Here is a 27,400-nt window from a genome sequence, read left to right as displayed (position 1 = left end):
CTTTATGGTTGGCATGCAAGCTATCTGCCACTTGAGCCTATGCCTCCAGTCCTTTTTGCTTTATGCTATTTTTTTCGGATAGGGTTTCATGGTTTTTGCCCATAACTGTCTCAGACTGATCCTCCTATCTATGTTTCCCATATAGATAGCATACAAGTGTAAGCCATCATGCCTAGCTTGTTTATTGAATAGGGTCAAGCTGGTCTTAAACTACAGTTCTGCTGATCTCTGCTTCCTGGGTAGATGGGGTTACAGATATGAACCACTGCACATGGCCAAAATCCTGATATCTTTAAGAAGCATTCTACTGAATAGACAAATTTGAGATATTGCAGAAGAATGTGAAGATTTTATTATTTGAGGAACAGAAACTCAGTCTGTCTTGTTGACTGTATCTCTACTAGAGCAATATTAGTACTTAGTTAAATGCTCAATAAGCACTTGGAGAGTGAATAAACTTCACTTACTCCTCCTATGTTAAAGGATTTTTTGCCAGTAGTTACCACCTGGGAATGGATATTCATTCAGTGTTTCTTCGGTCCTTTATTGAACAAATATTATCTAGCACTTAGGCCAAGTGCTGTCTTGGTTCTAGAAATACAAGGGTGACTGGGTTTAATCCCTTTCCTCACAGGTATTGTATGGCTATATTTTCGAATAGGAGATCAGGCTATAAAGAAACTCTTAAGGTTAGTAATTATAGCCATGATGTTCTTCTTACAATGAGCCAGTATATTGTCAAAGCATTTTTGAAAAATTGTATATACATTTTATATGAAATAGTCTATATGGGATGTTTCATTTGTAAAAAAAAAATCTTCAGATTTCTGCACTAGCTTGTCAAAACATAAGTTTTATAGTTGCTTTTAGAGAAAACATAATTTTAGCCTTCCCGGTTTAGAATTAAAAACAGTTTGAATAAGGAATAAGTAAGACCTTATGAATAAAGCATTTTTATAGTTGGTAGACTTAGAACTTCATCTTGAGCAAAGTAATCTTAAACAATTTGAAAGTAAAGATTGCTAGCTTTTGTTTTTACACAAGTTGCTGGTGTTGATAGATATGTTTAAACAAATATAGCTTTGTATTGTATAATTTTGATATCTTTCTCCAGGAATAAACTTGTACTTCTGTGTAATATATGATAATTCAAATTATCTTTTAATATAATATTTACCACTAATGTACTTAATTTTCTTTTATCAGCAATCTGTATAAGAAGTTTTACCTTTTTCACTCTGTAGAATACTCATTTGCATTGTATGCATGAGTGTATGTTATCTTTCTATATATAATACATATATATTTCAAATACACAATGTTGAGTTGTTGCCTAGCAAAAACAACAATATTAACCTTTGAAATAATTTTTAAGTGGTTTTATTTTGTTCAGTGCTTCTTCATTCTGGGAGAATTACTAGGATCTTGAAATAGGAAGTAAAAATTAAGCTAATAACATGTACTTTCAACTCTCCATACGTTCCAATAGTATTTTTCTATACAAATCTAAATTTTTGTTTTCCATTTTCTAGACTAAATGTGTTAAATGGGCTTGCCAACAATATGGATGATTTGAAGATAAACACCGATATTACTGGTGCTAAAGAAGAACTCCTAGATGACAGCAGTTTTATCTCAGAGAAAGACAGTGGAGTTCATAAATCAAAAGATTATCAAACATCATTTCAGAAAAACAATACTTTGACCCTGCCTGAAGAATTGTCAAAGGACAAATCTGAAAAAGCCTTAAGTGGAGCCCAGTCTACACTGATGATACATTCTGGTGCTCCTGTTGTTTCTAGTGAAAAATTTACCTTGCCTAAAGGAGCTATTGTTAATGGACCAGTTTCACACTCCTCCTTAACTAAGACTTCCAGTATGAATAAAGGCAGTGTTTCAATAACCACTGGACAGCCTGTGGATCATCCAACAACAGAATCTTGTTCAACTTTGAAGGTAGCAACTGATCTTCAGCTCTCCACATCACAGAATGCAAGTCAACACCAAGTTCTGTTTTTGTTATCAGATGTAGCACATACTAAGAATCCAACCCATTCCATTAAAAAACTACCTACCTCTGCTTCAGTTGGTTGTGACATTCAGAATTCAGTCGGGAATAGTATGAAGTCAGATAGCACTTTAATAAACCAAGTAGAGGTAGGTGAGGAGAGAAAGGATTTATTGGTAAAGGACGGTTGTATCAATACATTAACAGGAATTTCCTCAGGTACAGATGAATTTAGGTCAGAAAATGATACAGACTGGGATCCCCAAAAAGAATTCATTCAGTTTCTTATGACTAATGAAGAAACAGTAGATAAAGCCCCCATTCATTCTAAAGTAGGTCTGGAAAAAAAGAGAAAGCGGAAAATGGATGTAAGCAAAATAACTCGTTATACAGAGGATTGTTACAGGGATTCTAATTCCAGTAAATCAAAAGTGGTAGAAGTTGACTTTCTGGAACAGAATGAAGAGGTACAAGCAGTGGACTCAAAGAAATATACAATACCAAAAGTAAAGCCTGAGTCAACTGATGAAGACTTGGAGTCCGTAGATGCTTTTCAACATCTAATTTATAATTCAGAGAAACCTGGAGAAGACAGTTCACCTGTTCATACTAGCACTTTTATTTCAAATACCTTAAAAAAGAAATGTGAAGAGAGTGATTCTGAGTCACCTGCTACTTTCAATACTGAAGAGCCATCATTCTATCCCTGTACAAAGTGCAATGTGAATTTTAGGGAAAAAAAGCACCTGCACAGGCATATGATGTATCATTTAGATGGGAATAGTCACTTTCGCCATCTTAATGTTCCAAGGCCATATGCTTGTAGAGAATGTGGACGGACATTTCGAGATCGCAATTCACTTCTAAAACATATGATCATTCACCAAGAAAGAAGACAGAAGTTGATGGAGGAAATTCGTGAATTGAAAGAACTCCAAGATGAAGGAAGAAGTGCACGATTACAGTGTCCTCAGTGTGTCTTTGGTACCAATTGCCCTAAAACATTTGTGCAGCATGCTAAAACCCATGAAAAAGACAAAAGGTACTATTGCTGTGAAGAGTGTAACTTCATGGCGGTGACAGAAAATGAACTGGAGTGCCATCGAGGCATCGCCCATGGAGCCGCAGTAAAATGTCCTGTAGTCAATTCTGATGTTGCCCAGAGAAAAACACAAAAAAAGACCTCAGTGAAAGACTCTGTTACGGGATCATCCAGAAAATCGGCTTCCTACGTATGTAAGATGTGTCCTTTTACTACTTCAGCCAGAAATATTTTAAAAAAGCACATGGAGTATTTACATTCCTCATCAAGTGTTGATTCATTTGGTAGTCCTCTTGGTCTTGATAAAAGAAAAAGTGATGTCCTTGAGGAACCAATAGATATTGATGGCTCTAAACCATTAGTTAAACAACAGTCAACCACATTTCCAAAGAACTCTGCTTTAAAACAAGATGTTAAGCGAACATTTGGGTCAAGCTCACAATCAAGTAATTTTTCAAAATTGCATAAGCGGCCACATAGAATACAAAAAGCTCGGAAAAGCATTGCCCAGTCAGGGGTAAACTCGTGCAATCCAAACAACACTCCTCACAAGACTGTTACAATTAAGAGCAGCGTCGACCAAAAACCTAAGTATTTACATCAAGCAACAAAAGAAAAATCTAATGCTAAGGTAAATAACAACTATTTATATAGACACAAATATGAAAACTACAGGATGATTAAAAAATCAGGTGAATCATATCCTCTGCATTTCAAAAAGGAAGTTAGTCCATTAAATTCTTTACATCTATTTTCATCATCAAGTAATTCTCACAATAGTTTCATTTCAGACCCACATAACTCTGACACCAAAAGGCCAGAAAGCTTCAAAGACCGCAGGCGTGTAGCTGTGAAAAGAGTAGTTAAGGGGTCTAAGAAGGAAAGTTCTGTTGGAGGAGAAGACTTGGATAGCTATCCAGATTTTTTACATAAAATGACTGTTGTTGTTTTGCAGAAACTTAATTCTGCTGAAAAGAAAGATAGTTATGAAACAGAAGATGATAGTTCCTGGGATAATGTTGAGCTAGGTGACTACACTACACAGGCCATAGAAGATGAAACCTACAGTGAACTTAATCAAGAACATGTAAACTTATTCCCTCTATTTAAAAGCAAGGTGGAAGGTCAAGAACCTGGAGAAAATGCTCTTGGTTATGATCAGAATGATGGCTTTTATTTTGAATATTATGAAGATGCTGGCACGAACAGCTTCTTACATGAGATACATGATCCTCAACATTTAGAAAATACAGAAACTCCATTGTCAAAGCATAGTTCTGTTTTTCATTGGACTGATTTGTCTCTGGAAAAAAAATCATGCCCTTATTGCCCAGCAACATTTGAAACAGGTGTTGGGCTGTCAAACCATGTCCGGGGACATCTTCACAGAGCAGGATTAAGCTACGAAGCCCGTCATGTTGTATCACCAGAACAAATAGCCACAAGTGACAAAATGCAACATTTCAAAAGAACTGGCACAGGGACACCTGTGAAGAGAGTTAGAAAAGGTAAGTTTTCCTGTGGATAGTTTGGGCTAATTAAGTCTGTGTTCAAATTCAGAGGATTTGAAAGTTGTTGTTGAATTTGATCTTTATTAGAATCTTATAACTTCGTATTTCAGAGTTAATTCCTTTTAGGGTGGTTAATTTGTAAGAAAAAGAAAAAAATACAAAACTGATACTACTTTTAAAAAATTTTTTTTAGCTATAGAGAAATCTGAAACTACTTCCGAACACACTTGTCAGCTCTGTGGTGGTTGGTTTGATACTAAAATTGGTTTATCAAATCATGTTAGAGGCCACCTGAAAAGACTTGGAAAGACCAAATGGGATGCTCACAAATCTCCAATCTGTGTTCTGAATGAGATGATGCAAAATGAAGAAAAGTATGAAAAAATTTTAAAGGCATTGAACAGTCGTCGTATTATTCCTAGACCATTTGTAGCTCAAAAACTTGGATCAAGCGATGACTTTCTGTCTCAAAATGTTTTACCTCTTGAAGCATACCGTAATGGCCTAAAGACTGAAGCTCTGTCAGTGTCTGCATCAGAGGAAGAAGGACTGAATTTCATAAATGACTATGAGGAAACAAAACCTGAACTGCCCAGTGGAAGAAAGAATCAGTCTCTTACACTGATAGAACTTCTTAAAAATAAAAGGATGGGAGAAGAAAGAAGCTCTGCCATTTCTCCTCAAAAGATCCATCAGACAGCAAGAAAGAGATTTGTTCAGAAATGTGTTCTTCCCCTAAGTGAAGATAGTCCATTGATGTATCAACCACAAAAAATGGACTTGACTATGCACTCAGGTAAGAGGACATTTATCATGTAATTTTAAGCACAGTAAAATTATGCTTTCTTACAGAATATTCAGAGTATTTTTTCAGAAACTTCTTATTTAAGCTGCTTTTTTTGCAGAACAGATTGGTTATTCTGCTGTCATTTCTATATAACTGATCAGTTGATGTCTGCCAGCACTGAATCTTTGTGCATCATTTCTTGGTCTGAATGTAAGGTGAGAACAAAAGCAAAATATACACACACACACACACACACACTGTTCTGTAAAAATAAAAGTTTGCATTTCTTCAGGATGGTTGTGGATGGGAAGGTGGTGTTGTTGAAAAGCATAGAGTTACTAAAAAAGGAAACTATACATATTTTTGCTAGTGTTCCAAAGTAACAGTATTTTCTGAATTAAGCTTTTTGGTTCTCCCATTGCTTAGGTGAAACAAAAGAAAATAACCTCTTTAAGCCTGGGGGATCTGTGTGTGTGTGTTGTATGTTGTGTATAACCCAAAGAAGCTTCTTTCTCTCCATTTTTTTTAAGGATAGTTTGATTTTGGAGAATTATTGTGATTGTAAAACATACTTGCTTGGACTTTTAGATTTTTACATTGATCTTCTTGTAGAACTGAACAGGTGATTCGCCTTAGTGCTTGTACATTAGTCTAACAGTTTTTCTCTTTGGAAGAATACTTTGTAGGCAGGAGGATTTTATAGGTAAATGATGTGGCAAATAAAGTAGCCAAACTTTATTTGGTATTCTTAGGTCTGGTTTATACTTGTACACTAGAAGAATTTTAAATTTCTTTATAGGTTTCTTTTGGAGGTTGAGCATGTTGAAGGTTTACCTATATGGTCTCTAAGGTGAGTGTCTGAAGTAATAGTAATTGAATAAGGATTGGTAATGAAAAGAATTACTATAATGTTGAATTGTCTATTTTTGGCAGACATTGTGGGATATCCCAGATATTTGTTGTGCAGTTTTGATTTAGTCTAAATGGGCTTCTGGTTAATAGTGTGCTTTCTTTCATGTGGAGTCTGTCCAAATTTGTAGTTTTCTGGTACATTTTTTAGATGATAAAATGTAGGGAAGAAGTGCTAATGTGTTTGATCAAGAGGTGCTGTACTTAGGAGAAGGGAATCAAAATTGTAGTTGTAATAATAATGTTGAAGAAACCAGTTGAAGCATGTTGGGGAGTAAGGGTTTTCTGAGAAATTACAAGCTTCTTACTGTTTCGACATGTTTTCTTTCCTGTGATACTAATGTTAGTTTGTTGATCATTTATTAACACAAAGATTTTAGGAAAAAAAACCTTTAAATAATTAACTTTCACTATTGATTGCGCATTCAGAGTAATGAACATAAAATGCCCTGAATAAAATGTTGTGTCTAACAGCTGTTCAGTGGTGTGTTTTGCCACCTTTTCTCCCAGCCTTCATCAGAAAGCCTAATTTAGTATGGAGCCTTTTACGGTTTTGTGGATAAAACACTTTAATTACCACTTTGTCAACTAGATTTTTTAATTCTTTTTATTGGTAATGTTGCAAGCTTTGAAACTTACCAACAGAACTGTGCTTTTCAAATCACAAGATAGTGTTTTAGTAAGTTTGAGAAATGATCTGCATAACACAGAAATCTGCCAGAAATCGATAAGGTGCTAAATCTACAGGACCTTAAAGTGTCAATCCTCTTCTACCTTTCCAAAGTTCATGGATTGGCTCTAAATACTAACTGCAAACTACTAGTAGTTAACTTGTTTCCCCCTTCTTATTTTCATTTAACCTAATTCAGTGAACGTTTTTGCAACCATCTTTCCTATGGTACTTTTCTGCACACTTTAAGCTAAGAAAACTTCCACTTTTTGATGTGAGAACTGGATTATAGTTTTATTTTGAATGATAGGTATGGCTGGGAAGCTTAGAAAATGTGTGCATTGCAGTGTGGCCTTTACAAGTGCTGTTAGCCTGTCCAACCACTCACACGTTTTTGCACAAAAGAAGAGTGCTGCACTTTTGACTGGTACAGGTATGTTTGAACAGATATCACAGCAGATCTGTTTGATACAGTATTCCTTTTTTTTCTCACTAGATTGGTGTTAATTCAGATCATATGTAGAGCTTTCTTACGTGAGCAGTAGTTGAGTCTGAAAACACATTAAATTTCAACAACTTGTAAATTGTTGGGATAGGGTTTTAAGCGAGTAATTCATTTTCATTTGGCTCATTAACTAGATTGGGGGAAAAATAACCTATCAAAAAAGTATGGAACTTTGGAGTCTACATTAAGTTCATTGATTTTTTTTTCATTTATACTATTTTTTTACTTTAAAATTTATTTTTATTTATAGATTCCAATAAAGACACCGTCTCCTTGGTTAAAGAAAGAAGAAGATTATAGCAATGCTATCTGGAAGAAATACTTTGGTAGAAAAGGAAGAGTGAAAATTTAAATACATAGAATTGATTAGAAAACTATTCCAACTGAATGAGTTTATATTAGTCTACATTTCGAGTCTTTGAAAGGACAAGCCTTTAGACCCATTATGACAACTGAATAAATTTTAAGTACCCCTTATCTATATCTAGATTAATAAACATCATTATACACATACATTTTAACATGCATATTTCTGTGCTTTTTTGGTTAGCTAGTCCAGCCTCTCATATTCCTCTTTATACCACTTATTTGTGAAAATTTTGTCAGCTTGCTCACATGTAGTATGCTTCTTATATCTTTCAAAATGCTCTCTTTGATTGTTCATTTGTAGTCTTTTAATCTCTCCTACCTCAGGAAATCCCCATCCTCACATCTTAAGATATGCCCTTTTTTTTCAAAATAGATGTATGTAAATCTTTTTTTTTTTTTTTGCCTAAAATTCTCTTGCCCATCTTTTTATTTCTCTTCTTTCTTAAGCTCTAACCTTCTGCTTTCTCTGGCTGTTCTATTCCCAATCTTTTCTCCTTACTCATGTTCTATGGCTTATATCAGTATGTTCTTGCTGCCAGTGAAATGCTTGTATTCATACTGGTGTCTTTCTTCTGCTTCTTTGCTTTATTCCTAGATGTGATATACACAGGACCAGGATACTATTGACTATTTATATTAAAAAGGAGACGACTGGGAAGGTGGCTCAGGGGTAGAGTGCTTACCTTGCAAGCATGAGGCCCTGGGTTGAATTCCTCAGCACCACATAAGCAGAAAAGGCCGGAAGTGGCACTGTGGCTCAAGTGGTAGAGCACTCGCCTTGAGCTGAAGAGCTGAGGGGCAGTGCCCAGGCTGAGTTCAGGCCCCACAACCGACCAAAAAAAAAAGGAGAGGACAAGTGAGTTTTACTTGACTAGATCAGAGCTGCTTCTATGGGGTTGTAATTTTCATGTAACTCTACCATCATCAGGCTTAGAAGGTAACTGCAGACATTAAAGTTGGGGATAATGGACAGAAAATGCAGATATGGGAAATCATTATTAGGATTATTGTTATCACAATATAGTCTATTGGTATTGATATTGTGCTATGCAGTTTACATGCTTAACAATTACAAACAGCCATCTGATGTACACATTTTATAGTTCCCTTTTATTGGAAACTAGGACTAGGAGAAATTCAGCAGCTATTTGAACCTATATAGTTAATAAATAGCAAAGCTGAAATACAAATCAAGGCTGTCCTTAAGAGTTGTTTTTAATCACTATTCTCTGATCATATATAGAGACTCCTAAGGTTTCTTATTTTAGAAAGCATTTGAAAATTCTAGAACGAATAAGTTGGGGATAAACTGGGGAGCATTCTAGTGAAACTGAATAAATAAGAGTCCTAATTAGAATGACAGAAGAGGTGATATTGATCAAGATATAGTATACTCACAAAATGGACAGATTGAACTGGATGAAATCCTATATACCAGCAGGTTATAAGAAATACCTCAATTAATGTGAGTTAATAGCATCAGTTCTTCTTTTGAAGAATAAAATACCTGGTCCTGCTAAACCCCAAAATTGTAGCAATGTAAAGGTAAAATGGGAATAAAGCCTCTATCCATAAGGATATCTGTTGTGTTTCTATGTGTTCCAGTTTAGTCTGTCTTTATTCATGTGGATTTTTACTTGTTTGATCCATTCTTGAAGAAAAAGCTTAGATACCTCCAAACTAAATAGTAAAAGGCTGCTTGGTTACCTGTGAGAATAAACTTTAAAGCCTTTTTAGCAACAACCACTGTTAGGCTTCTTCTATGGGAATTTGTGGCCTTTTGAAGGAGTGAAATCCTTCTTAGACTTCCCCAGCTATCCTTGAATGAACTGAGGATGCTATTTCTCTGCTTCTCAAAAATTCTTACTTTGTGGGGCTGGGAAGGTGGCTCACTGGTAGAGTGCTTGCCTTGTATGCATGAGGCCATGGGTTTGATTCCTCAGCACCACATAAACAGAAAAAGCTGGAAGTGGTGCTGTGGCTTAGGTGATAGAGTGCTAGCCTTGAGCTGAAGAGCTGAGGGACAGCACCCACGCCCAGAATTCAGGCCCCATGACTGGCAAAAAAAAAAATAATAATAATAAATAAATTAGAACGTTGAACTTGGGAATCTAGGAACACTAAGAATTTTTTTTTAATGAGAAGATACTTAAGGTTCAAAAACTGCATAACATCAAAACAAGTTCCCTGTTAAAGCATAAATGAAAATGCATCCTCCCTAATATTAGCAAAAACAAGTACTGAGGAAACTAGGAAAGCTGTGGAACTAGCAGAAACAGTCATGTTTGGGACAGTTAACTTTTCAACAAAAGAACAAATACCATAGATTATAATTTTGTCCCAAACTAGCCCAGTTTGATTTCATTTGGTAGGTTGACTTGCTTGACAGTTTCACTGTCTTCAATGATAAATCATTTAGAAAGATATTTTGATTCAAATGGATCTTCATCTAAAGTACTGTTACCATAGGGTTTGTTTTATACCCTATTTTGTAAATTCAAGACATACTTTTTGAAGGATTAATTCTTGTAAGTGTAAACTTCACTACTGGTAGTTTTCTTTTTGAAACTTTAATCTCATTATTTTAAAGACTTATACAGCTTTTTTGCTTGTTAATTTCCTGTACAACTTCATAGAAACATAATTTCATTTAAAAATCAAATTTCATGATACAGTTCAGATTGAGTTCTTTTGGACTTTTTCACTTTGCTTTTTGTATTTAAAAACTGATACTTTTCTACTGGGAATTTTAATAGCAGTATTATTTAGTTATCACTGTAGAGTGCTGTACTCATAGCCAAGAATTAGTGCCACTTTTTTTAAAAAAATAATTTTTATTGAGATTGTGATTACATAAATTTCACATATTTCACAGTATTGTATATAGTGATACTTAAAATCACAAACACATTTTAACCTTCACAAGGCAAATTGTCATTATCATGGTCTATAAAGTTTGTGAATTCTATAAGCTTTGACAGTACAACTATTTCTTCCACATTGGATGATACGTACATTTCATTTCTTGTGCTTAGTGTCAGCTGTTCCCTCTTTCCATATCCTTCCCTCCCTCCCATTGCTGCCTTTGAGTTGTTTAGTTCATTTTCCTTAATGTCCAGTGTAGCTGATGGGCCCTTGTGTTGTGTTTTTCCACCTGTTTCCCTCTTAATTCTGTGCCTTCCTCCTAGCTTCCCTCAGATGTGCACATATATGTACCATATATGAGGTCAAGAACTTGGAGTCATTTAGAAATTATACAGATTATTAGAAATTATGACAGATTAAGTAGATTTCCTTTGTTTCTTAAGTCCTGTTTACTTTGTCATATCTCTTTGCTTTGGATTTAACATCCACATATCAGGGAGACCATGTGCTGTTTGTCTCTCTGATCTTGGCTTACCTCGCTCAAAATGATTTGCTCCAGTTCCATCCATTTCCCTGTGAATGCCATTATTTTGTCCTATCTATTAGCTGCATAGTATTCCATTGTATATAGATACCACAATTTTTGGATCCATTTATCTGTAGTGGGGCATCTGGACTGTTTCCATATCTTAGCTATTGTGAATAGTGCAGCAGTGAACATGGAGGTGCATGTGTCCTTGCACCTGGTTCCTGTTGCTCAGGGTAGACGCCTAGGAGTGGTATAGCTGGGTCATAGGGGCTGGTAGTGCCACTTTTACTTTCAGATATGTCCGAGATTGATAACTATATTAGTTTTATATGTTATCCCTGGTACATAAATTGTACAATATCAAGAAATTACTTAAGAGCTAAGGATGTATGGCTCAGGACTGAGCACTTGTCTAGCTCACACAAGGCCTTGGGTTCCATCTTCAGCGTCACAAAATAAACAACTTTGGGGGGAGGGGAGTAGATCGTGGGCCTTGAACTCTGGGCTTGGATGTTGTCCCTGAGCTCTTCAGCTCAAGGCAAGTGCTCCCGCTGATGTATCTATCTTAATCCCACAGATGTAATCTTATTCACTCACTTGAATTGTGTGTCACACACTCTGATATTTTGTTTTTATTAAACATTACTACTATCCACTTACTGTCCACCAAGTAGTCACTGACAAGAGATTCATGTTGCCCTCAGTCCCCTTTTGTTTAGCCAACAACACTATCTTAGAACTCTAATACTTTTTCTGTGGCAGCAGCTGAAATGTTTTCCTTCTTGATTCATTCTAATCCATAGATTAAAATTTCAAAACCAAATGCTGACTTTTGGGATTTAAAATAAATTGGAAATGTCTAGCTACTTATTTAAATTTAATAAAAAATGCTTTTGTGTATCTCCAAAATATATTTGGAAAGGACTTTATTTCATTATCTTCAGAACACTCTCTTCATAATATTTTGGAACTAAGGCACAATAGTTATTACCTATAACAAATGACTGATTTAATTAGGGAAATTACTTTTCCAAAGAGAAAAATGTTTTAAAAATTAGTATTAGACATTTACCTGATTTGGGGAAGGGAAGGGAAGGGGAATAACAAAATGGTGAAACAAGGACCAAGAATGACCTAATGCAACAATGATACTCACAAGACACTATGTTGGAAATGAACAACTGTTGAAGGGTGTTGGGGGTGGTTGGGGAGGGGGGATAGTGGGATAAAAAAAAGTGGGTAACAATGTTCGACAAGACTTTATGTAACTGTAACCCCTCTGTACGCACCTTTATACAACAAAATAAAATATAATAAAAATGGAAAAAAAATTAGTGTTAGAACTTTTTAGCTCCAATTTTAATGCTAATGCAGTGCTAATAGTAATGTAAATGTGTCTACCCTTTTCCTTTTTGTAAGGTCTATGTTTTATTTTTCTCATCCATTTTTCTTGTCCATTTTTATTTCAAGTATATATTGCATGTTACCAAATAGATACTTTTGCCTGTTTAAAACTTTAATAATAGGCCATAGAAGCCTACAACAAGATGTGCTAATGAACTTATATAACATAGCATCAGGTGCTGAGTGTTTGCTAAGACATTAGAAAAGTCTTTCCTGTGTTGTCAAAAGTGCTGTGGGAGCACTTTCTGCTGTGATTAAAAAAATAATAGCAAAAGAAAAAAAAAGTATTGTACAAGCTTCTCAGTGTGTAGTGATTTGTATTTTCTTGAGTGTATGCAGTATCTTCTTTTATATTAGTATAATATATATTCAAGCGAGTGCATATTCTTCTGGTGAGTCATTCACTCTTCTTATTTTTGCCTTGCCAAACAATAGACAAAATATAATTTAATCTCCTGGCATATGTAGAATAACTTATCTAGATACTAAATAATTATTGTTTATTATGTTCCCCAAACTTTAACCAATTCAGTGAACATTCTTTCAACTTGCACTGTGGTTTATGCATTATACAGACAGAGATAAGTTGAGTCTCACATGTAATAAACACATACTCATATATACAAACTATTAAATATAAGACAAATAGACAGTTGTGCTTCAAGAGTTACTCTGTGAAATTCTTTGGAACTTTTTTGAAGACAGTACTTAAGGTGGACAGATCAGCAAGGCTTTTGTAAGTAGTACTTGGTTTGGGTTTGATCTTCAGTTGATTTTTTATTTTTCCTGGTCGTGGGCCTGAACTCTGAGCCTGGGCACTGTCCTTCAGCTCTTCAGCTCAAGGCTAGCGCTCTACCACTTGAGCCACAGCGCCACTTCTGGCTTTTTCTGCTTATGTGGTGCTAAGGAACTGAACCCAGGGCCTCATGCATGCAAGGCAAGCACTCTACCACTGAGCCACCTTCCCAGCCCCTTCAATGGATTTTTTAAGGGTAGAGGTTCTTGGATTCAATCCAGGGCTTGGATTGAATCAAAGAATACACTCCACTACTGCAGTCCCCCATCCCTGCAAACAGTATTTCAGTGGACGCTCAAGGATAGCTGATTGAAATGGAAATCAGGGCCTGTATAGGGATGGAGCATAGCTGAAGGAAGGAGTCACAATGTGGGAAATTTATTAGAAATACTTGGGAGTAGAAGAGATAGGAAATTGAATTGGACTGAGGAGGATTCGGGTAGAGGATTTAGAATGCTAGTTGCTGGAGTTAATTTTGTAGTGAGGCACTGTTCAATGCTTTAAATAATTTATATAATACATTATAAACTACCTTTTAAATAAAAGTTAAAACTTTGATTAGGAAAAAGATATTGTTAGTGATATTTTCATTTTAAGAGTTCTGTTTCAGCAGGGCACAGTGCCTGTAATCCTGGCTGCTCAGGTAGCTGAGATCTGAGGACTATAGTTTGCAGTCGGCCAGGGAAGGAAAATCTGTGAGATTCTTCTCAAATTAACCACCAGAAAGCCAGAAGTGCAGCTATGGCTCAAGTAGTAGAACACTTATCTTTGAGCTAGAAAGCTCAGAAACAGCATTCAGGACCTGAATTTAAGGCCCAGGACAAGCTGGTCATGTGTGCACGGACACACACACACACACGTGCACGCACGTGCCAAAGAGAGAGAAAATGGGAATGTATAATAAGTCAGTCATGGTGTCTTACATCCTAGTTCAGATGCCAAGATTAGGAGTAACATAGTTGGAAGACAGACAAAAGAAATCAGGAAGCCAGGTGTGGCCTAGCTACTCAGGAGGCTGAGATCTGAGAATCATGATTCAAAGCCAGCCAGGGCAGTAAAGTCCATGAGACTCTTATCTCCAGTTAACCACTCAGAAAAACAGAAGTGTGCTGTGGCTCAAGTGGTAGAGCGCTAGCGTTGAGCTGAGGGACAGTGCCCAGGCCCAGAGTTCAAGCCCCATGGGTGACTCCTCTCCCCCCCCCCCAAAAATCATGAGATTCTTACTTCAGCCAGTAAAAAAGACTGAGCAAGGTGGACCTGTCATTGCATAGGACACATAAATAGGAGGATCATAATTCAGACCAGCATGAGCAAAGAGTGGGACATCATTCCAAAAATTACTAAAGCAAACAAGGCTGGAAGTTTGAGAGCTAGAGTACCTGCCTAGCAAATGTGAGCCCCTGATTTCAAACCCCAGTACTCCTGTCCCCAAAAAAGGTGAAAATAAAAACTCATTGTATGTCTTTATGCTTAATTCTGGGTTAAGAAGGAAACATTGCTTTTCAAAACAATAAAACAATATTGCTCATCTTGATCATGATTGGCTGATTATGGTGGTATAATTATGGACAGAGAATTTGTGTTGATAGAAATGGGAGGTATATTCCAATTATAATGTGCTTCAGGGAAGGGGATTCAAGGGTTTTTCTCAATAGCTACCTTTTTTTTAATGGGCCAACAGTTGAAGTTGAAATGAGTATATCCTTTCCCATTTAGGATACTATTCATTGAATTTTCATTATTCAGTGAAAAATATGTAGTGTCATTTGTTTAAAAGATAGTAAGAATTTCAAGACTGCAACAGGAGAGCATTCAGCCACATGAGGGACCCTGTGCAGCTGTGTAGGCCACATACAAATGAAGTGTGTCACTTAGTGCAGATAGGGCACGTAAGCTTAAGAGTAGCCTTTCATCAAATGGCTTCCTCTTCACTTAGCACTGTCTTTTACAAGCTAATCTATTCTTTAAAAACAACAACAAAACTCTCTGGGTTTCTCAGGTGGGACTTAGGGAAGGAAAATACCAATTGGCACTGAGGCTATGAGCCTTGAATGATTCGTGGTAGTAATTAGAATTGAGTTTATCTTAGTTTGCCACTTGGAAGGAGGCATCCTTTTCTCACCTCTTCACTGCCACCATCACTACCAACTTTCTTTTCTCCCCTCTTTTTTCTTTTTTTTCAGTACTGGGTTTGTGAACCCAGGCTTTCTGACTTGGTAGGCTGGCACTCATGCCACACCTCCAAGCCAGGCTTCATATTTGCTATTTATGTTTGAGATAGGGTTTTGTTTCCTGCCCAGCTATGGATCCAGGTGCTGTCTGCCTATGTTATATTTTTGGTAACTAGGATAACAGGTGCATTCCACAGTATCTGGCTCTTCATTAAGGAAAGGTCTCAAGAACTTTTTTGCCCCCAGCCTAGAACCACAAATCCTCACAACATCAGTACTGACTTACCCAAGTAGGTTAAGATGTTTATGCCCATCTCCAGCAGCTTTTTGTGGTTGGAGAAAGATGGTTTCTGGGCTTTGCATTATTTTTATTCTTACTAATTCACAGCTACTTTTGCATATCCAACTCATACAAGCTAACTATAAAAAAGTGTCTTCCCTCCAATAGGATTTATGGCTTTTATTTGGGGTATATATAACCAGATACCATTGTATGTTTTACTCCATTCCACATGATTTATACATCCTTTCTAAAACTTACTACATTGTAATAGTATTAAGAGATGATTACACCATTAGGGCTCTACTCTAATGACTACTCTTCATTCTGAGAGTGGCTGATTTTCTAAGTAATAGGTTTCTAATACAAAGGATGGCTTTGGTCTCTTTTCTCAATCTCTTTATTTTTTGTTATGTTACAACCTAAAGCAAAGATGCTTATCAAGTGCCAAGCCCTTGGACTTCCAGCCTCCAGAGTTTTGAGTGAGTGGGAAGTTGTTTGCTTTTACAGATTCCTGACAGCAGCATTTGAACTGGATAATGGTTAAAAGAATTCCAAACACTTGATTCTGTGAATGGAGCATTACAGGTGGATGATCCTGATCAACTCTCAGAAAAGAGCTATTGGAAAAGTGAATGTTCTAAGAGAATACGTCTGGTTAAGATCAGAATATGGGTATGGACTATGTAAACGCCATTCTGAGCAAGTCTCAGATGGGAATGTAGACACAGAAGTAAAGGGCATCCTTGCTACATTGTTGTGAACTTGGCAAAAGTGTGTTCTTGACCTTAGAACTTTATAGAATGCACAATTTAAAGGCAATGAATTAGGATCTGGTGGGTGAAATTTCTAAACAAAACATTCAGCTACTTTATGACCTCTTTAAAAATACTTCCAAAATTGAGAGAGGAAGGAAGGGACTTATAGATAAAGTAAGGATTTGAGAAAAATAAATCACAGCCTGGTCATGCAAAGAAGGAAAAAGTGTTTAGGAAGGCATACGAAAAGTACCCCCAGAGACTTGCAAAAAGGTTGCTTGTATATTAGAAGCCTGATGTTGTTCATCAGGGCAGTGCCTGAAGGCATGTCTTTGCTCCCTGCATTCCTATGTGTAGCTTTGGTTCCATTGTTCCCTGGTGGGTTGGTTCACCCACTGTTTCAAAAGACTTAAGTGGTAAGCTCTGGCTCATGCCCACAGAATGCAAGAGTTATGGAGGTTGGCTACCTCCATCTAGATTTCTAGATCCATCTAGTGGATAGTGTGGGCTAACTGGGTGCTGGGGTGGAGACTTGCAAGGCCCTCGCTAGATCTTGTTCTTGAGCAGTGCTGAGTGGACCTATAGTCAGAAGTGCTGTACAGTCCATATACTAGGGCATTGGGAGTCAGGCAGCTTCCAGGACCACAGGACGACTAGACACCATTATGTAGCTCCAGCCTGGGAGAGTTACAGGCACAAAACTGGCCCAAAAGTGCTGAATCCTGAGTTTAGCCATGCTACCTAAGGCTTTGTGGGCCCAGATACCTCAGTGTTTTGGGGAGGTAGCACATGAAGAATGGTAATTTTGGAGGGTGAAAGATTAATGCTGTTTTCCCTGTTGATTTTGGACTTACTTGGAAGCAGTTATTCTTTCTCTTTGGAATGAGAACGTCTGATACCACCGTTCTTGAGTAATACAGTAGTAGTTGAGATCTTTCATGAAAAGACCCAACAGTTTTCTAGATGACGTCGATTCACTTTCTGCCACCTTCAGTAGGTACCTGGAGTAAATGAATTTGTTCCTTTCAAAAGAAACAATTATAGCCTTGGAGAAGAAAATTAACCATTTCTAAATTTAATGTATTTTTGCGTATTTTACATATATTTAGAATGTTAGGTTGAAAAAACTTTGAAAATTGTAAAAAGATGTTTGGAGGTGTTTTAAAAAAAACACAAAACAAAACACTGGTAAGTGAAAATAAAGCCCTACAACAAAGAAAGGCTTTTTATAACAAACTTAGCTGTTTGGCAGATTGCTCATAGAATACAACTTGTTACACCTTTGACTATCTGAGCTCTCTATTGTTTTAAAATTGAATATGTTAGATACTCATTCTATAGTTAATGTTTTAGTGATTCCAGAACAAAATTGCTTTCCTTCCAGATAGGATAAAATCCATTAAGTGGAAATGTTTGTTAGACATAATCTGTACATCTTTTTCCTTCGGACCATTTTGTGTAGATGGTCTTTTCATAAAGAGGTACCATATAGATATCCCCTCTGTATACATGTTAATAGTTTAATAGCATGTTAAACACTTAGTTTGTAAATGTATTGTTAGTATCAGAGGGATAGATAAAATGTTAGTATTAGGGAAATAAATGGATTCATATTTCAGTTTATTCATACTTAACATACTATAAGGTTTAAAGTGATGGATGAACATAAGATGTATTTAGAATTTACTACTTGAAGACTTTAATATCTGAACCTTATGTAAAAGATTCTAAGACTTTTCAGTGCATGAAGTTCTCTAAATAGTAGCCCAGAAATTATGTCACATGCTGGCAGAGTTCTCCTCCTTCCTCAAGTCATAGTACCTTCAAATATTAATTCCTATAACAACAGTGGGATTCACAGTTAAAATTTAAATCTGCTCATTCATAAAATAGCCTGTTAGAGTCCGTAGGCCTTCAAAAGTCAGAAAAAAACCATTTCATTCTAAAGTCTAAAATATTTCTGCATATGACAGCATCGAAATATAACTTAAATGTTTTGTAACTGGTAACATTCTTTTGCATACTTTTTCACCCTCCTTTGCCTTTTTCCTTCAATTTGTTTTTTACCCCAACATTAGCATTCTGTGAACATTGTTTTTAAGTATTGTTATAATGTATTCTATTTGTATTCTACAGTAACTTATTTACATTTTAAAAGGAATTGAATACAGTGTGGCAACTTTGACAACCAGCAAGCTGTTCAAAGTAAGGTTTTACCTGTAATCTCATGACAAACCAAAAGCTTGCTCTGTTTCACAGTGGCAGGACTGTGTGTGGTTTACCTTATAGGTGGAAAGAGGAGCTGGCATCTAGTAGCACTTACCTCTGAATTCTCTGGACTCTTTCCAGTGTGTGAATCTCTAAAATCCACTTAAATTCAAATTGCTCACCACAGCAATTAGGAAAAAGAGGTTCCTAACAGAATAGGCGGCACTTTACTCTTTTGCACTAGTTGTGAAGAACCTGGTTTTACACACAGTGATGTTTATCTAAGGTAACCAAGCATACTTTGACATGAATGATAGAAGGATATTGGCTGGAAAGATTACTCACATTACATGGTGGTAGAACAGACTTCTGGTTGTATACTTTCTAATGTCCATGATTAAATTCTGAGTTTTGCCTTATTTTCACCCTAAAGTATTTGTTGAGTTCTCTGTGTGCCAGGTTCTTGACTAACTAATGAAACTGTCTTAAGAATTTTGTATTCCAGATTTTGCTTGTTTAACTTTGAACTAGCCATTCTTTCATATTTAACCTGACTTCTAATAGTTTTTTAATTAAGTCTTGTTCTACAAGTAAACAGAAAAAGATGATGGGTGCTGGGTGTTCCTTTTATAGACAGCCAGGTAATCAGAAATGGAAATCAGTGACTTCTGTGAGACCTAGGCTTCTTATGGCTTTAATTTTCTGTGTGGTGTTTCTGTTAGTCTTGGAACATAACTACCATAAGGAACATTTTCACTGGTGTGTAATAATAGCATCTGTCCATTTGGAATCTGGACTTGTAACAGCTCATTTCACAAAATCATTGCATAGCTGTTCCTGTTCACTCTTGGTCAGAATTTTTTCAGAGGGTTTCACAGGCAGTATAAGAAAAGTCATTTGAGTGACTCTTCTGTTGTGTTTGTATCCATGACCCTTTGGGTCCCCATTGGTAAACTCTTACCTTCTCTTCCTTAAGCAGCACCCTGGATCACTACCATCCCTTTGGCTGAAGGATTGCTGCGTCTGTATTCAAAGACTTACAAGCATTATATTCTAACCATTTCAACTTATTTATAAAAATATCTTTTTTCAAAATTAAACTTTTTGGAATAAATGATTTAAGAACACTTTCCTTTTAAGTCACATTTTAAAAAGAAACTTGAAAAAAATATAAAATGAAACAACAATTAAAAATAATACTGGCTCTAGTTCTAAACTTATATGCAATAATACAGATTTATATTTATTTTCTAATGAAACTTACATGTTTGCATAATTGTATGTGGAGTGCAATTTGAGTTTTTAGAAAGGGGGGCATAAAGTTTTTTTTACCCTTGAATTACTATGAAATTGATTTTTTTTCATTGAACTTTACATTATGTTGATGTATTGCTCAGCCTTCAAAGCATGTTAGACAAAGCATGTTAGACCTACTTAATGAAATGGTAATCAAATGCAAACTTATAATGATCTTAGAAGATTATAATTTTTTGAAAATATGGAAGATTTAACTATACTTTAAAATTATGTGTGACCAAAAGTAAAGATTCTTTATTGTAATGATTGACTAAAACTAAACTTAGTTTAGTTTTATTATTCCATTATTTGTTCCCAGTCCTAGTTTGCTGTAATACTGTATTACTTGATTTTTTAAAAGTACATGATAAATGACATATATGTGGATAGTGCAACTGCTATTAGAAAATCAGCTGAAAGTGCATGCTGGTAGGAAGTGAATGCACATTTTAAACTATTAGATGGCTTAACTTCTAAAAATGTGTCATTTAGGTATATTTTAAAATATATAAGGAATGTTAAGTCTTTCTCTTCCCTTTCTTAGCCTTAGACTGCAAGCAAAAGAAATCAAGGTCGAGATCAGGAAGCAAGAAGAAAATGCTAACATTACCTCATGGTGCTGACGAGGTTTACATTCTCCGATGCAGGTATATGCCTATTGCCAAATCTGATTGATTCTACAGATTTTGTTTTGAAGTGTTGAGATTTTAAGCTTGGCAAGGGTACATTCTCAACAGTCAAGGTATAAACCATATTGGGGCACACAAAATTTTACATGACTTGTCCTAGACTGTTGTTTACTTTGGCAGCTAATCAAGTGCATTAGTCTAAAACCTTTATATACTGTGATGATAAAAGTGATTTGTTTTAGTTGTCTGTTTCATTTTATTTTTTGGTGTTCTTTGGGTTTAACTCAGGGCCATACCCTTTCTAAGCAAATACCCTACCACTTGAGCCATGTCCCCAGCCCTGCTTGTTTTAGCTGTTGTATAGGATAAGGCCTCGAGTTTAACCCCAAGTGGGTCTAGACCTCATTCTCCTATTTATGCCTCCTATCTAGTTAGGATGGCAGGCACAAATCACTACCACACCCAGCTTTTATAGGTTGAGATGGGTACTCATCTGGGCTGGCTGAAACCATAATCCTCCAGTTTTCTGCCTCCTGAGTAGCTGCAGTTAGAGATGTGAGCTACAGCATTCAGCTGTGTTTATTCAGTTGTGCTTGATTTCCTTTTTTAACTGTCTTAAGTTCCTGCTTATATGGAACATATTTTCTTTCCCTCATATACATACCTTGCATGTGCTCACAGGAAAATGCAGTTATACTTTTAAGTGATTATGAATTCGAGATGTGTCTTTAGATTGATACATTTTGGAGTAATTGTTCTTGTTGTAAATGAGTTTAAAGGATTAGATGTTAAGGACATTTAATTTCTACTTAAATAATGTACTACTTAAACAAAATTTTACTGTTATTATATTGTACTGTTGTTTACTTCAGTAACTTAGGCCTCTGTTATATTATGACTTGTAAAAGTGACTTGTTAGGAAAAATAGGAAGTTTTGCTATTAAGTCATTCTGACTTAATTTAGAAACTTGTCTGTTACAAGTGCTATATGTAGTATGTAATGAAGTTCATTTATTTGTGTGTGTTTATCCATAATATGTAGGGGATGGTTGTTTGTTTTGTTTTTTTTTAATGTTTTATTATTACTATAAAGTTTTGTACAGAGGAGTTACAGTTACATATAGTTACTGGTAAAGGATACACTTTTTTGGCTCAATGTCACCCATTCTCTCACTTTCTCCTGGTTTTTCCCTCTTTTCTCACCCATAAGTTATAGAGTTCATTCTCAACATAGTGTCTAGTGAGTGCCACTACTGCATTTATTCACCCTTGAAGTTTATTTCTTATGCTTGAAGAGTTTGTGTGAATTGGTTTTAAATGGAACCTGTTATGATAAGAAAACAACTATCAACTTCTCCTGTAGGTTTTGTGGCTTGGTCTTTCGAGGACCACTGTCTGTTCAGGAAGACTGGATTAAGCACTTACAGCGACACATTGTAAACGCTAATCTTCCACGGACTGGTGCTGGCATGGTGGAAGTCACGTCACTACTTAAGAAGCCAGCCTCCATTACAGAAACTTCATTTTCTCTACTAATGGCAGAAGCGGCTTCATAGAACCAGGAAACCTTTCAACTAGCAAATTTGAATTGGATGTATATTTGAAATTCTTTGTCTTTTTTTTGTAAGCCACGTTAAATTATCCATTTATAAATACTAAAGCAGGAAAATGGGGAAAAGTGAATTACAGTGACATCAGAGCAAACTGAATATAACACAGTAAGTAATCTATATATTTTATATAGGGAGAAGATGTGTTTTTAAAGTTTACTAAGTTTTGTTGGTTCACTGGGTTTGCTCAATAAAAATCTTACATCTAAGAGCCATTTATAAACTGTTACCCATGGAACCTTATAGACAGACTTATTGGGAAATTGTGTTTTCTGCAGTGTTACCAGACTCAAAACTCTGTTGATTCCCCATAAGACTTGCATAGAAAAACAAGATATTATATTTTGTTTGTATGTATTTAGTGTTTTGTATAATACCAGGAACTGCTAACTAAATTCACTCAATGTAGGGCATTAAATATCATGTACATCATAGTTTGAGACTGTTCACTCAAATAGGGGCAGAGTACTATTCTATCTAGATGTGTAAGTGTTTTTTTAAAATCACATGGAATGGTTTTTTTTATACTAAAAAGTGGAGGGAGATTTGTTTAAACAAGTATTTCTAAAAGAAATCTGTACATAGTTCTGGAAATTATTTGTGGTAAGGAAATATTCTTTACTCCAGTTGCATTTCTCAGACGATAAAGTGGTGCATCCATGCTACCTCCTACTTTGTCAACAAAGATGCTATTTACCCTTTCCATTTTTGTATCATAATAGATTTAAAAAAATCTAATGTTCTTTATGGCAAGACATCCTTTTGTTAACAGATTGGTTTCTTTTTAACATTTTCCCTAAAATTTGACATGCTTATAAGGACAGGTTTGTCTCTTACTTTATTTAACATTGTAGAAATGTAATTAATAATGATGCTCACTACACAGTTTAGAATAGGCTTTCTCATTTATATTATCTTCCAAATTTGATCAGTTAGCAAAACTTAATACACAAAATATTTCTACATATGATGAGAATGTTTACAATTTAAATTTTAGAACTTGTTTTGGATGTGATTATATGTACAAAAATTGTGTAACACTATGCTCATGCTAAGAACCTCCATAAAGGAATTATTGAAATAAATGTGCTGTGAGGAATGGAAAATATGGTGCGGGTGTCTTGGTCATAATAGATTGTGATTATACTTCTGAACGCTCGTTCCAAAAGTTAGTTCCTTGAATCTGAAATTAGATTCCCTTACAAATAACAGTTTTGTATGCAAGCACCATTTCATTTAATTTCATGTAGTTTGGCTAATATAATAGAGTTGAACCAAGGATATGCATTGATACTTTCCTTCATATGTAAATAAAGTTAAAAAAACAGTTAAAATAAGGAGTATTTTGGTAGAGTATATACATACCTCACTGTCAGTGAAATTGCTTTCCTATGGTATATCTCCTTACCAGAAAAAGAAAAATCTCTAAATAAAAAAGACTTAAAGCAAATTATAATGTCTATAAGTGAAGCATTTCTTATTATTACAATTGGTGGAAATAGTCCACTTGAAGCTTGTGTTTCATTAATTTAAATTCTTATTTTTTGCTAGGTTACTTTGCTCACAGGATGTAGTTTTTCTAGAAGTGTCATGTTGATCAACTTAATACATCTTGATTAATTAGACCTCTTTATCCAGAACCTTTTTTTTTCTTTTGTGTTGGTACTGGGGCTTGAACTCCTCAGGATCTAGCTGCTGTCCCTTAGCATTGTCACTCAAGGGTGGCACTCTGACACTTGAGCCACAGCTCCAATTCCAGCCTTTTGGTGGCTAATAGGGAATAACAGTCCCATGGACTTTCCTGCTCAACTGGCTTTGAACCTCTATCCTCATACCAGCTTCTTAAGTAGCTAGGATTATAGGCATGAACTTAGTTACCAGCACCCTGCTCAAAATGAGCAATTTTTTTTAAATCCTGTTATTTGTTTGTTTTCTACCATTTCTTTTTTCTTTCTTTTCTTTTTTTCTAATGAGGGAGGGTGGTTTTAGATGACATCATATCTTTCCTTTACATTTATCTTTTCTTAAGATGACTTAACTGCTAATTTGAAATGTATTGCCATGAAATTTCAGAACCAAAGGTTTGCCCACAAAAGATGAAAGATTGAGCTGTGCACTGGTTGCTCACACAGGAGGCTGAGATCTGAGGATCATGGTTCAGGCAGGAAAGTCTGTGAGAGTTATTTCCAATAAACCACCAAAAAGCCAGAAGTGGAGCTGTGGCTCAAGTAGTAAAGTGCTAGCCTTGAGTGCTAGCCCTGAGTTCAGAAGCAGCACAGAAAGAAAAATTGAGTGTATGAATTTCTAGACCTCACTAATACTTTAAATGATATATTTAAGCTATTTGGGGGATGATTCAATCTCTTTGCTTCATAAAGTTTCTTCTCACCTAGAAGGACAATGCAATGAAGTTGTAAAGCCATTCACTGGAATGACAGAAGAAACTTATAGAAGAAACTGATATTCCCCCATGCATAATTTTAAAAATCCATTTTCTCAACAGCTGCTATTGTGTATTTCCTTTATTGTTGACATTTTGTGTCTACTCATTTAGGACACTTTAAATGGTAAATCAAAATCGGGAGGAAGTGGAGCTGTGGCTTAATAGTGGTAGAGTGCTATCCTTGAATACAAAAGCTCAGGGACTGTGCCCAGGCCCTTAGTTCAAACCCCACAGCTGACCTCTCCCAAAAATTTGGTGGTCTTAGACAGACATGCCACTTCCTCTAATGTACTGCAAGGAGCCACTGTAATTGTCCTCCCCTTTTCCTGGAGCAACAGTTATGAAGTCAGTCACCATACCAGTGTTGCTCATTATTATTTTTTGTTTTGATGAATAAATGCAAAAGCAAACAAATGTGTTTCTCACTGTGGTCATCTGGTGAGGGTTCTCAGAGTGACAAGGATGAACGCAAGTTTGAAATCTATGGTTGTTTCTGGAAAAAAAAATAGAAAGCGGTGAAGAAAATACTAACCAGGTTATCATAACTTGATTTCTAGGTCTGGGTTGTTCCCTGCTTTTACCAAACAAAAGTCTGGAATTTGTTCTGGTGTTAGTTTTCTTAACAGTGGAACCCACACGTCCTCCTGTCCTATCACCTCTGAACTAGGTTATTAAAAGTGCCCACACTTGGAAGTGGTGCTGTGGCTCAAGTAGTAGAGTGCGAGCCTTGCGCTGAAGAGCTCAGGGACAGTGCCCATGCCCAGAGTTCAAGCCCCATGACCAACCAAAAAATAATTGTCAGAGAAATTTTTCTCATTTGCTCACTGTAGTAAAAAAACGTGCCCACACTAACACTAAAAAAATTGGCCTAATAGCATCAAAAGTTACTAACAATGGCATATAAAAGTAAGATCCTTTTAAGATTATGCTTCATTATCATTTGTTTATGTAACTGACTTTCAGGATATAACTTCTGGAAACTCAGAGGTCATTCTGGCAGAGATAAAAGGCAGAGCTGGTCACATACACTATCACCACACGGAGGCTCTAGCAATTAGACATAAAGCTGGATAAAATCACAAGAAGAGCCATAAATAAAAGAGAGTCTTAATGTGATTTAAATACCATGACTGCGTTGCATTCAGTGTCAGCCTGGTCACCAAGTACAATGCAACGTCACCCTCGATAGAGATGTATTCTAGCAAAAGACTTGTGCATCTGCCATCTGGCCCCTGATTGAGGGAGCTCATCTCACCAAGTGACACCAGAGGGATGCACCAAATTAGCTTAAATGTGAACACAAGCCTGACTAGCACCCCTAGTTTATATTCTTTAAACTTGGCTGGTGAACATTATTAAAACGGTCTTCAGGTAGGCCTATAACCAACCATTTATTGATCTTATTTCCTATGTCAAAGCCACAGCTTAAGAAAATCCTGTGAATTGAAGAGCCATTTAGGTATACTTTCATCCTTTATGTGGTAAAATATAGCAGTAGTAATATTCTCAGTTAAGTGAGCTAAACTACTGACAAGGTAATTGGACCTTGTGAACAGGAGTTTTTTGAACAGGGAACTCCAAAAAATTTTGTTTCTCTGTTCTCTCACAACTTCCTGGAATTGTGCCAAGTGGACACTACTTGAAGGGTTTTGTAAGGTTTTCACTTTAATTTAATACCTTAATCTGACTTGAGGCATGTTCCAGCAGAAAGATCATCCAGTTTCTCTACTCCCTGAGATAGAAGCTTCTGGGGTTACTGTTTATAATTCTAGAAGTAGAAGAATAATTCCAAGAAGAACAGTATGATTTACCTAAGTGGAAAGTATTTTTCCTTATAGCACTTCTGTTACACCTCAGATAAGTAGCTTGCTGGCTTTGGGGAGGTAAGGAAACTATTATGTGTTTTGTTACTTTAAAAGCAGTTGCAGGGGCTGGGAAGGTGGCTCAGTGGTAGAGCGCTTGCCTTGCATGCCTGAGGCCCTGGGTTCGATTCCTCAGCACCACATAAGCAAAAAGAAAAAAGCCAGAAGTGAGCTGAAGAACTGAGGGACAGCGCCCAGGCCCAGAGTTCAGGCCCCACTACCGGACCCAAAAAAATAAAAAAATAAAAAATAAATAAAAGCAGTTGCAAGCCAGGCACTGGTAGCTCATGCCCATAATCCTAGCTACTAAGGAGGCTGAGATCTGAGAATTTCAGTTAAAAGCCAGCCCTGGCAGGAAAGTTTGTGAGACTCTTAACCTCCAATTAATCACCAGGAAAAAACACAAGTGGCACTGTGGTTCAAAGTGGTAGAGCGCTAGCCTTGAGCAAAAGAGCTCAGGGACAGTGCGCAGGCCGAGTTCAAGCCCCATGACCAACCTCCCACACCCCCCAAAAAAGACCTTGCTGCTCTGTGGTGCTCTTCCTGACAAGATCACATGACTACTGAAGGAAGAATATGATGTGAAAAATCAGGGAAACCATATGGTTTCTTCATATGTTTATAGAAAGCCATGATACCCCCCCACATTGGAATAAGAATTGAACTAGCATTAATAAAAAGAAGTAAGAACACAGACTTCTTATGACACAGCTTTCTCAAGACTGAAAATAGTTACAAGTGAGAGTCA

The 27,400-nt window shown here is 36.2% G+C and overlaps 1 protein-coding gene across 4 annotated transcripts; it reads left to right on the top strand.

Moving 5' to 3' along the window:
- Positions 1-1,533: 1,533 nt before the first annotated feature.
- Znf644 (zinc finger protein 644) lies at positions 1,534-23,800 on the top strand. Of its 4 annotated transcripts, none has more exons than XM_013018314.1 (4): positions 1,534-4,558; positions 4,755-5,357; positions 20,653-20,755; positions 22,101-23,800. In XM_013018314.1, exons 1-4 carry the CDS (start codon positions 1,564-1,566, stop codon positions 22,291-22,293), a joined length of 3,894 nt encoding a protein of 1,297 aa, XP_012873768.1. In that variant the 5' UTR covers positions 1,534-1,563; the 3' UTR covers positions 22,294-23,800. The 4 variants fall into 4 exon arrangements, with proteins under 4 accessions (XP_012873768.1, XP_012873770.1, XP_012873769.1 ...); XM_013018316.1 differs by lacking the exon at positions 22,101-23,800 and adding an exon at positions 6,148-6,198 and having other exon boundaries at positions 20,653-20,712; XM_013018315.1 differs by lacking the exons at positions 20,653-20,755; positions 22,101-23,800 and adding exons at positions 6,148-6,198; positions 7,683-7,915.
- The last annotated feature ends 3,600 nt before the right edge of the window (positions 23,801-27,400 follow it).

The sequence above is a fragment of the Dipodomys ordii genome, unplaced genomic scaffold (assembly GCF_000151885.1).
Source record: "Dipodomys ordii isolate 6190 unplaced genomic scaffold, Dord_2.0 Scaffold39, whole genome shotgun sequence".
NCBI classification, from domain to species: domain Eukaryota; kingdom Metazoa; phylum Chordata; class Mammalia; order Rodentia; family Heteromyidae; genus Dipodomys; species Dipodomys ordii.
This window is presented reverse-complemented; position numbering and strand designations above follow the sequence as displayed.

Excerpts from the sequence above, each read along its gene's own strand:
- Znf644 (XM_013018314.1), top strand. The coding sequence starts at position 1,564 with ATGGATGATTTGAAGATAAACACCGATATTACTGGTGCTAAAGAAGAA. Across the intron at positions 5,358-20,652 it reads GGACTTGACTATGCACTCAG|CCTTAGACTGCAAGCAAAAG; the intron begins GTAAGAGGACAT and ends TCCCTTTCTTAG. Across the intron at positions 20,756-22,100 it reads GTTTACATTCTCCGATGCAG|GTTTTGTGGCTTGGTCTTTC; the intron begins GTATATGCCTAT and ends CTTCTCCTGTAG.